Source organism: Tasmannia lanceolata, unplaced genomic scaffold, assembly GCF_043159265.1.
Source record: "Tasmannia lanceolata isolate RefF3 unplaced genomic scaffold, GAP_Taslan_0.1 ptg000054l, whole genome shotgun sequence".
NCBI lineage: Eukaryota > Viridiplantae > Streptophyta > Magnoliopsida > Canellales > Winteraceae > Tasmannia > Tasmannia lanceolata.
Window position 1 is genome coordinate 3,472,939 of NW_027518731.1, and position 11,545 is coordinate 3,484,483.

Below are 11,545 nucleotides of genomic sequence, written 5' to 3' on the forward strand. Positions count from 1 at the left end.
TGAAATGGGAACAATCCTCAGGAGTCGTCTACCTAAGCATGCATTTCCTGAGGATAAAATAATAAATATGCACAAAATAAATGAAAGATGTGTCACCTAATCACAACTAGATTATGAGTGACATGCTTAACTGGTGTCTAAGTTCCGGTGAACAAAAACATGCATGCTACAACTAAAGGTATAAGGTCTGCGCATGAAGGTAAGAAAACACAACAAGATACACAACACGACAACACAACAAGTCCTAAGACTTTAAACGATTTAGCCCGAGTCCTTGGACAGTCTGATGTTCATCCAAAGAAGCCTACGTATCCCTGCCTCCACGAGAATCAGAGCAACGTAGTTCTTCGCACCTATTCTAAGCTATGATGCCTAAGACACCTAGACCTCTATCCTAGATTCGATCTAAAAGACCGGTCTAGTTATTAAAATTTCTTGTGCGATTATTTAAATTCCAGTGAATTGCGGATTTTAGGACACCCTATATGCCCTAACTAAATGCAGGTTAGCCCTAAGCTAATGCAGGTGGTTCCTACAACCTATGTGTAACTAGGTTGTGTTTCCTAAGAAAAATAAATGGATCATTAACGTATCATATTCTAGTCACCAGTCGGCGATGTGGATCACCAACTGATCGGACGGAGGGGTTCCTATAACTCTAGGACAAACCCCTAACTCTAAAACAAGCACAAACAAGCACACAACAAAACAAAGACCAAACCTTAACTCTAAAACTCTTTATCTAGGACATAGTCCTAGCCTTGAAGGATTAATAGCGGTACCGAATTGTGGTCGGAAATTGGGCCGGAGATTGGCCGGAATCTGACTGGATTAGTCGGGGGAAGAAGATGGAAGAGGTTAGGATTTCGAATCTAGGGTTTCAGAGATATGAGAATGAAGATCAAGTAATGGTGGGTGAGATGATTGAAGAAGAAGAGGTGAATAGTGATCGGAGGTGGAGAAGAGGAGATGGCCGGCGAGCATGGGGTTGATGGCCGGAGGTAATGAAGCTAGAAATCTCTCCCTCTCTCATCTCTCTGTATTTCTCTGAGATTTTTACAAATATCCCTATCACCCAAAAATCCGATCGAGTCCATATATATAGAAAGAGATGATAAATTAAACCCCCTTGCATCTTATTGGACAGCCCACTCTGTAATTGATGCACCCCTCCTATGTGCATATCCAAGGCTATTTTCAACTATACAAAGGGGGGAGGGGGCAGGTAAGAAACAGAGCTAAAATCTGACTATTTCCTTTAGGCTCCTAATTAGCATTGACACCCACATTTTAGATATTCCACTCCCCTATTTAGGGTTCGGTCAAAATGGGGTATCTACAATACGTCATAAACTCTAATAGGTAAAATAGTTGGAAAATAGTGCAAAAAGGAAAGAAATAGCAATATGAACAAGATACTACACAAAGATCTAGGACTAATTTTCTAAAATATCAAATATAAAATAAATTGAATTAATGAAAAGTTAAAAAGTATGTAAAATACAAAAAAAGTAAGAATGAGTTCTTAAAAATAGGCACATAAACTAATACATGCGTGGATCATGCTCCTAACATGTGATGTAGCACTATATACATATATGGAAATGATTTTAGCGCTCCAATGTTTTGATAAACATGCGTTCCACATGTTTGTCGTGTAGTATTTAAAGGGATTTAAGAGCTTTTTGAGAACTGTGATAGTCATTTGATAGCACTTTAAATACTACACGACAAAAATTGGTGCGCATGTTTATGCAAATAGTGGAGTGCAGAAATCATTTCCCTATATATATACACACACATATATCAATTAAAACATAGCGGATATTATGAAATTTTATTAGGTAAAACTAAAAATAAGTAAATAAAATAAAGAAAAACCAAAGGCATGCATAACATATATCTATCGTAACAAACATAAAAAATAATCAAACACTACATTACCTAGATAAATTTATCAACAAATGCAATAGAATGAAAAAATTAGAATAGATTAAATAATAAAATCAACACATATAACACTCAGATCTCACGAAATCTTGTATCAAACATGCATGTTATTTATGTATTATTACTAATCAAGAGAGGAAGAGATAGTCAGAGAGAGAGAGAGAGAGAGAGAGAGAGAGAGAGAGAGAGAGAAGAAGAAGAAGAAGAAGAAGAAGAAGAAGAAGAAGAAATAAGGATTTTATGTTGGACGAAAAATCTATAAAATTTGTAATTATTTAACACATTAATTCATACGCCAAATCTTATATTTTTTTATGAATCTTTGATCCATGGATTCACACTTCAAATATTAATGTTTCATAATTGAATCTAGTAAATCTATGTCAATTTAGGTCATATAACCTCATGTCAAGCAAAATTGCTTTAAAATGACAAAACAAAAAAGAATAAAAAGAATAAAGGTTTAGCACATTCACGTAAATATGACAAGATATAGATCACGTATTAGTACCATATCGACATATCAATCCCTCTGATACACTTCTACTTTTTTGTGAGCCCTCGAAAGGGGGGGGTAGGGGTGGGGTGTAAATGTTGGACGAATGAGGGATCCAGTCGCAGAGGAAGAGGCCATGGAGATATGGAAAACAAAAAAATCTCTCTCGCTCTTTTACCCAGAATACCTAGATTACTAGATTGTTGATGGCGACATAAGCAAAATTCAGAAGACCAAGAAAACAATACCGATTTGGTTACCTGACTAGTAACCTCAGCTTGATTCACTCCCCTCTTGGCTTCGATGTTTCTCAAACACGAAGCCTAGGAAGTTGGAGTGATGGCTCCCTTTGATCGCAACAGCCAATGGAGGACGTTGAGAAGAACCCTTCTTATCAATCTTGGCTCCAAGCCAAAGAGGAAAAATATCACAGAGATCTTGAAGAACCTTTTTTCCAAAACTTTGCTCAAAGCCCAAGAGGAAAAACATGTGGAAGAAGAGAGAGAGAGAGAGAGAGAGAGAGAGAGAGAGAGAGAGAGAGAGAGAGAGAGAAGAAGAAGAAGAAGAAGAAGAAGAGGAAGAAGAAGAAGAAGAAATAAGGATTTTATGTTGGACGAAAAATCTATAAAATTTGTAATTATTTAACGCATTAATTCATACCCCAAATCTTATATTTTTTGTGAATCTTTGATCCATGGATTCACACTTCAAATATTAATGTTTCATAATTGAATCTAGTAAATCTATGTCAATTTAGGTCATATAATCTCATGTCAAGCAAAATTGCTTTAAAATGACAAAACAAAAAAGAATAAAGGTTTAGCGCATTCACGTAAATATGACACGATATAGACCACGTATTAGTACCATATCAATTTATCATACCATATCGACATATCAATCCCTCCGATACACTTCTACTTTTTGGTAAGCCCTCGAAAGGGGGGGTGGGGTGTAAATGTTGGACGAATGAGGGATCCAGTCGCAGAGGAAGAGGCCATGGATATGGAAAACAAAAAAATCTCTCTCGTTCTTTAACCCAGAATACCTAGATTACTAGATTGTCGATGGCGACATAATTAAAATTCAGAAGACCAAGAAAACAATACCGATTTGGTTACCTGACTAGTAACCTATGCTTGATTCACTCCTCTCTTGGCTTCGATGTTTCTCAAACACGAAGCCTAGGAAGTTGGAGTGATGGCTCCCTTTGATCGCAACAGACAATGGAGGACGTTGAGAAGAACCCTTCTTATCAATCTTGGCTCCAAGTCAAAGAGGAAAAATATCACAGAGATCTTGAAGAACCTTTTTTCCAAAACTTCGCTCAAAGCCAAGAGGAAAAACATGTGGAAGAAGAGAGAGAGAGAGAGAGAGAGAGAGAGAGAGAGAGAGAGAGAGAGAGAGAGAGAGAGAGAGAGAGTTAATTTTTTGGAAATTTGGAGAGAGAAGGAAAGAGTGTAAAATGGTGCAAGAGCAATTTACTTCTCCCTTCTCCACTATATATAGAGATTGAGAGGTAGGCTGGACGTCCAATGACTCTTGGATGCCTAAGCTTCTCAAAAACACTCACTTTCCATTTTAATAAAATTCTTTTATTTGTTTTGTAAACTTGTTTCAAAAACACCTTTTGCAAATATGGAAACCGTCTCTCTTTATCCCTTCCTTTCAAAACTCCACCAATTTGGAACTTTCAACTTTCCTCAAATTAATCAATTAATCATATTAATTAAGGGAAGTGATATATCAGCCCCCTTTGATCACCGGGAACACCCCCTGTCAGTGTTTGTGGCAATCAAGGGCATTGAATTCTTTTGACAAAAGTACAACAACTCCTTTTTAGTCATTGATACACTGACAGGGGATTTTCCTGGTGATCAAAAGGGGGGGATATATCATTTCCCTTAATTATTTAATCAACTAATATACACCGTATATGCACTAATGTGTAATCCTCTCTGTATCGAATACACTAAATCTAATCCGTCAATTGAACCTATAAATCCTGGACCTTGATCCTCCAAGGATCGTAGCGGGTCATGCGAGTTATGAGTAATATCAATGCAGGGATCTAACAACCTATCCTGCGAGCCCTAAGATGGGCCCCACTACGGACCTACGCAATGTAGTCCAACTATGGTCACATTAGGCAAAAGGTCCCCACTAGGACATTGCCCTGAAAATGACTGTTAGATCAACATACCCTATTCATATCCGATGTGTACATCCTTCCTCCAACCCTTCATTCACGGGGTTGGTTCTTACTCGGGTAGACATCAATTATCCCCTTGCCCACCTAATGGTAACACATTCCAATCTTTCAGCTTGGGCCTGCTAATGCATTTTCAAATCCGTTGAAAAATACAAAATTGTTTTTAAAGTCATTTGATAAAAACTTTATCAAATTCGTCTGGCCAAACATATTTAAGAAGGCTTAGGTGAGATTGAAACTGTAAATCCTCTTAGATATAGTCTTAAATATAGGACATCCTTGTTGATCCCGTGAGTTACCCTAAGACCTAGTGATTGACGCATTTATCTCCGAGCTGCAGCTAATTCAGAATTAATATTTTATGTCATACAGAGAAACATCATTCAACTCACAAGTAGTGGCAAAATTGATTCTTAGATGTGAGTTTGCCAAACAGGATTATATTGCCAAGGACACTTGGAAAAACTCATTTTGTTTCTTGAATCCAGATTGAAAATCAAGAGAAAGTAAAAGCTTGAAAAGCCTCAACAGGGTGACAATGACAATTATCTATAAAACTGTAGAGCGAGCAAGGCCTAAGAAAAAATAAGGGTCAAACAAGAGCATGGCTGTGGCATTTGTTCCCACCACCATATCTTCACCTCCTCGTCTCTTTACTTGTTCTTCTCCTAGGACTTGTACTTGTTCAGTGCTGTTTCGTCCTTCAAGGCAAACCCATCTCAGTAATTCCATCCTTGTTTTGTCCAATGCCAGAAACCTGGCTGATAGGTTGGAAGTGAGAGAGATATACCAGAGCTGTAACACATGGCTGTGGAGGGGCCACGTCATCAACTTCTTGGTAAAGGGTAATGGACCCCCTCTGCTCCTCGTTCACGGTTTTGGTGCCTCCATCGCCCACTGGCGCAGGTTATTCATCTCTCCTTTTAGAATACCACTTGTTCCAATCTTCTTTATTGATTTCCATGTAATTATCAACAAGGCTCAAGGAAAACTGTCATTCATTCTCTTCCCTTGTTTGTGACTATTTGTTGCTTGGGAATTTACGTTTTCTTCTTCTTTTTCTCCTTTCCTCTGTATTAGGTTTTGTATATTGCTTTTTTTTTTTTTTGAGAAGGTAACTATTTCATTTCATCTGTAAAAAATTTACAAATTGACACTTCCCTGTGACTGTACACAAAAAGCAAGGCTATAATCTTATGTAATCCCCGTGATATCGTTAAAAGATATTTCCGTGTCTGATCGGATTGCACCTGCCTTTGCTAAAACGTCCGCCCATTGAATTTGCTGTTCGTCTCCTATGCGTTAATGATGGGCGGATATCTCGAATAAGGTCTCTAATCTCTTCCACCGTGCTAGCTAGTCTCCATGGCCCAGCACGTCTACCCCTAGCCCACGCAATAACATTTGTGGAGTCCCCTTCTACCATCAGAGGACCCATATTGTGAGACTTATACCATCTCAGCCAGAAGAGTAATGATTTTGCCTCAGCCTCATTTGCATCACACAACCCAACCGGCCCTGAGTAAGTCATGATGACTAACCCATTTGCGTCACGTAGCGTGCCCCCGATTCCACCCGGGCCTGGATTTTCCAACGAGCTTCCATCAAAATTTAACTTATAAAATCCGTCAGGAGGTGCGATCCATCGTGGGCCAATAGTTTTTGACACTTTTCTTTCACGGAAAACAATTTGAGGCTTCCGTAAGGTCTGATCAACCGAATAAGGCATTGTCGAACCAATCGCCCAGGCCAAAACATTGGAAGAGTCGTCCTCCACGATCAAGGGGGAGGAGAAATGAGACATGTACCACTTGATACCCCACAATAAAGCCTTTGTGTCTGCCTCATTTGACTCGCAGACGCCTGTTGGACCAAAGAAGGACAACAAGGTACATTTGTCTGCATCCCTTATTAGCACAACCTGGTTTTCCTCTCACGCCTCCGTCAAAATTGAGTTTTAGCCAATCGGGGTGTGTGTGTGTGTGTGTGGGGAGCGGGGGAAGAGCGAGGAGTGGGGCAGTTTTCTTTATGCCTTTTTACCGTATGACCGAGCGTTAGTTGCGAATAATATCTGTTGTATAATAGATCACCAAAATGTCCTCCAATTTAGCCCAATCTATAAGTGGTTTATGGCAGCAAAATATTACTGTAGGATAGATTGCCAATATCCCCAAAATATTGGAGTGAAATTCCAATATATTGCCGGTTCCATTGCCGTAAAATATTTCCCATTTGCACCTCCAAAATATTGCCGTAGAAAAGATCTCCAATATCCCAATGGTTTATAGCAGCAGCAACAACAAGGCATCGATCAGTAACTAATATGGCTACTGGAGTGAAAGTATCGTGATAATCAAGACCTTCCATTTGAGTGTAGCCTTTGGCTACAAGTCATGACTTGTATCTTTCAATGGAATCATCTGCCTTGTATTTGGTTTTATATATCCATTTGCATCCAATAGGGCATTTGCCTAGAGGTGATGGTCCTGGTATGTTTGTGTTGGACAATTTAAAAAATTTTAAATAGAAAAGTCAAAGATGCTTTTGTTTGGTGTTTAAAATTTGGAGGGAAGATTCAAATTAAAGTTATCCCCCTCTTTCTTATGAAAACTAGAATCAATTGCATGAATGGGGATTTGAAGTTTTGAACCCAAGACCTTGATGTGTGTGTGAATGTTGTGCTCTCTAAACCAAGGCAAAATAAATAGTCCCACATAGGAGCTTGAGAGAATTTTTCTCATCCATATAAGATGGAGAGTTGGAGAAAGGCTTGAGCCTTCAAGGGGCTTTAGAATTTGTTGGATCCCGTGGCCCGAGGTCCGAGGTCCGGGTTCGGGTTTGGGTACAGTTAAAGTATCTTTTTAATGCCCAAATCATATTTAATTTTTCCCATTAAATTTAAATCGGTTTTTAATATCCCCATGTTTTGGTATTGACACCCCTAATAAGTGTGCAAACCGTTTCATATCCAACAGTCACATTTGTGACTGTTGGGAGAGAAACGTTTAAGACACTAATGGTGGTGATTAATCTCTTCCAACGGTCACTTCCTCATCATCTATAAAAAGGAGAGATCAACACCGTTTGGAAAACAGATTGATGTACACGAATTCTGATTTTTAAAGGCAACTTCTGTACTGTTTTTTATTATCTTCTTCCTCCGATCTTTCTGTGTTTGAGCACTATTCCAAGGTGGTTCTGGGTGGACCAGTCAGCGAGTGCACGTGGACTGGAGCCAACTTTGGGTGTTTTATCTTTTGGAGCATCGGTTCGCGGATCCCGGTTGCACCGGTAGGGGGCGGATACGATTCTAAAGGAGAGTGACCAGTGGCACGACTCAGCCTTCTTCTTCTTAATCGGGTTTTCCAGAAACGTTTTTCTACAAAAAAAGATAAGTACTGGTTTATTTACATTTCTGGTTTCCAACAGAAAAAAGTTCTCCTTTCAAGTAACAATTCTCGGGTTCGATTAAGTCACAGATCAGACCATTGACTTTCCAACAGTTTGTCTTCCAGAGCTTGAATTTCCTTTGGCATAGCTTCTCGTCATTCAGGTACCTCAGCTGCTTGAGAAAAGGTAGTAGGTTCAGGTACTATTGATACGAGATGGTACGGGTGAGGTGGGGTCTCGTGAAATTATTGAAAAGTTCCATTTTTTATGGGATTGTCGCTTTTTCCAGTTCCTTTTTTATTATTGTTGATGTTTTATTGGATTTTAATGTACAATATGTTTAATAGCTATTTCTAGTTCATTTTTTATTATTATTGTTGATGTTTTATTAGATTTTAATGAACAATGTGTTAACTAGCTAATCGTATATAGGAGGATAAGTATGTTTTATGACAAAACATTTAATTTGTTTCTCTTTATTTAATAATTATATTTGAGGAATTGTAAGTGTGGTGCTTCATGTATATGGGGGCTTAGGAATATAAGATTGATGTACTGCTTGACTGTTTTCTTCCCAGGCCAATTTTTGAATATATTGATGGTTCCTTCTTCACTAATTGATTGTTTTTTGTTCTATCTATTTTTTGTTCAGAAACATGAGAAGATTGGTTTTACCCTATATATGGTTTGATTCTTCAGTTTCTCAACGTGATTCCTTTTACTTTGTTCCAGATTGTTGGCAGTATTTGCTTTCTGGCTGTTATTAATTATTTGATATCTTGCAAGATAACCTGAATTTTGTGAACTTTTCCTTTTATCTACTTGAGTTCAGGAATATTATTGCATTGGCTTGCCTTCTGATTGATGTAACTATTTGTTTTATGGTTCACTGTCAACATTGGATTCTGTCTATTTGTGCTTTAGGTTCTAAATAACATTTGTAAATTCTTTCTACACTTTTTATGTGAACTTTGGGTTCTATCTGCTTGACTTCAGGAATATCAACACATTAGCTGAAAGCTACACTGTTTATGCCATAGATCTGCTTGGTTTTGGTGCTTCAGATAAGCCAGCAGGCTTTGCGTATACAATGGAGGCATGGGCACAGGTAATCTTGTCTACTTCTCTGCGACTGACCATGTTCTACGTATCTCATTAAATTGCTGCAAATTTTGGGGTTATCCTGTCGTTGTTACTCTAGTTTCTGCAAACGTCTTAGATCTTCTTGCATTGTTAAATCTCTCATAGAAAACAATTTGGAACAGTTGATTTTGGATTTCTTACACGAAATCGTTCAGAAGCCAACTGTGTTGATTGGAAACTCGGTTGGAAGCCTTGCTTGTGTTATTGCTGCTGCAGGTTGGCTGATGATTTCATAATTGTTTCATGAGTTTCTCTGGATGAAAAGCTATTGCTCAAGAAACATCACAAATTCTTTGAGATTCTCTTTTTTTGAATGGCCAGATTCTTTGAGATTCTGAGCCATCAGATTAGCTTTGAATCATATCTCTGCACCTTACATGATCTCCTTTCCTCAAATAGAATCTTCAAGCGGCCTGGTTCGGGGGCTCGTGCTACTGAACTGTGCTGGCGGCATGAACAACAAGGCAATTGTCGACGATTGGAGAATTAAGCTATTGCTGCCTTTACTTTGGTTGTTTGACTTCTTATTAAAGCAACGGGGAATTGCGTCGGCACTTTTTGAGCGTGTCAAACAAAGGTACATTTTCTAGTTGTTCTTATTGTTTGTAATATGCGATAAAAAAAACAAAAATCTCATGTATTGAGACTGACACAGAGATAATCTGAAGAACATCCTATTGTCTGTGTATGGAAACAAGGAATCTGTTGATGAAGATCTGGTAGAGGTAAATTGACTCTTAACATTTGAATTCCATTGCTGTAACATTGCTATTCTTCTGATTTGTTATTTTTTTTAATGGTACTCTTCTGATTTGTTATTTAATTTTGAAACTCTCTTCAATATGCAGATCATTAAGAAACCGGCGGAAGATGAAGGGGCACTTGATGTGTTTGTTTCTGTTGTGACAGGCCCACCAGGGCCGAATCCGATATCCTTGATGCCAAAAATCTCATTACCTGTTCTGGTTTTATGGGGTGATCAAGACCCATTTACTCCTCGTGATGGACCTGTTGGTAAATATTTCTCTGCTCTCCCTTCTCAGCTTCCAAATATAAGCCTTTATGTTCTGGAGGGTGTAGGGCACTGCCCACATGATGATCGACCTGAATTAGTCCATGAAAAACTGCTCCCTTGGTTGGCAACTCTCCCTCCTTCATGAGTGAAATCCTACCTCTCCCACCATTTTATGAACACGACCTAGATGTTGAAAGTTGAAACCAAGAATCACATATCATAGCATTCATGTTCCTGGTGTTGAGAAAATTTAGGAAGATTCAAGAGATGCCATGAATCTCAGGCAAGTCCACGATTGAGTCTAAAATTCAGAATGCCCCTTGATTTGTTTTTGATGATTTAGGGTTCATCATGTTGTAATTCATGTATATGATAATTGTTAAAGCCTTCTGCCTTGATTATCTTTGAGCAGAATAGAAAGCATATGCATCATTCCTCTGTGGTTATTCTACACGAAGGCTGCCTTCAGGTGCTGATATTTAGCACTGTAAGTGTTGAATATGGTATGCTTTTATTGAATTTGAAAGCTTTGCTTGATTGGAAAAATAATTGCAGCGTCTGAGTGACATAGCCTTGGGGACTGTGTGGGGAAAAATGACTACAAGCTATGTACAGCTCTGCCTATTTCTAGCGAACTCTCTCTGCTTAGTGAGTTTGTACTACAAGTAAACAAAATTAACAACGATTGTTCTTGAGAGGACCGTGTGTAATTTATCCAAGATAGACAATGTGAGCAAGTGTTCAACCGGTCCTCTCAAGAACAAGTGCTGTTAATTTATCCAATGTGAGCAAGTGTACCGTAGCTAATTTATCGTGTTCACACTGTCTATCTTGGATAAATAGCGCGAGCGACATGAAGTAGACTGGCATATTAGCTAAGGGATAAATTACGGCGAGGCTTTCTTGAGAGGACCGTGTTCAACCAAGATAGACAATGTGAGCTATTTTCTTTAAGCAAGGGATTTATATGCTATAATAATATGATAACCTTAACAAAGTAAATTGTCGTGAAACAAAGCAGGAGATGCTTCCTCGCGCTTGAAAGTGAGGGTCTCTTTAAAGATCTCAATCCTCTGTTCTACGCTGTTAGTAGCAATGCTAACGAATTACACATTTTCCTCAAGACATAAAAATCAAATTCATAGCCTTCTCCAAATACAATAATTAAGACAATGTCTGCAGTCAATTGGGAACTGATTTGGGAATAGTAAAAAAGCCAAGTGGACGACCCAAACTTAAGTCCGTTATCTACCACTGATGGAAGCTTCAGACTCCCATGACATGATGTGGGTGAAATTGCCTCTTCCAATATATTTATGGGTGATCAACAGTTTGTTAT

General features: G+C 38.5%; 1 protein-coding gene across 1 annotated transcript; it reads left to right on the plus strand.

The window, feature by feature from the left end:
- Positions 1–5,123: 5,123 nt before the first annotated feature.
- Positions 5,124–10,652, plus strand: LOC143864772 (alpha/beta-Hydrolases superfamily protein). Its single transcript, XM_077375590.1, has 6 exons — positions 5,124–5,564; positions 9,045–9,156; positions 9,314–9,407; positions 9,591–9,768; positions 9,847–9,916; positions 10,040–10,652. The coding sequence occupies exons 1-6, from the start codon at positions 5,263–5,265 to the stop codon at positions 10,349–10,351; spliced, it is 1,068 nt and encodes a 355-aa protein (XP_077231705.1). The 5' UTR covers positions 5,124–5,262; the 3' UTR covers positions 10,352–10,652.
- Positions 10,653–11,545: the final 893 nt, after the last annotated feature.

Bases quoted from the DNA above. Each gene is read 5' to 3' on its own strand.
- LOC143864772 (XM_077375590.1), top strand. From the start codon at position 5,263: ATGGCTGTGGCATTTGTTCCCACCACCATATCTTCACCTCCTCGTCTC. The intron at 9,408-9,590 runs GTTGGCTGATGA...TTCCTCAAATAG, and splicing joins TTGTGTTATTGCTGCTGCAG to AATCTTCAAGCGGCCTGGTT. The intron at 9,917-10,039 runs GTAAATTGACTC...TTCAATATGCAG, and splicing joins TTGATGAAGATCTGGTAGAG to ATCATTAAGAAACCGGCGGA.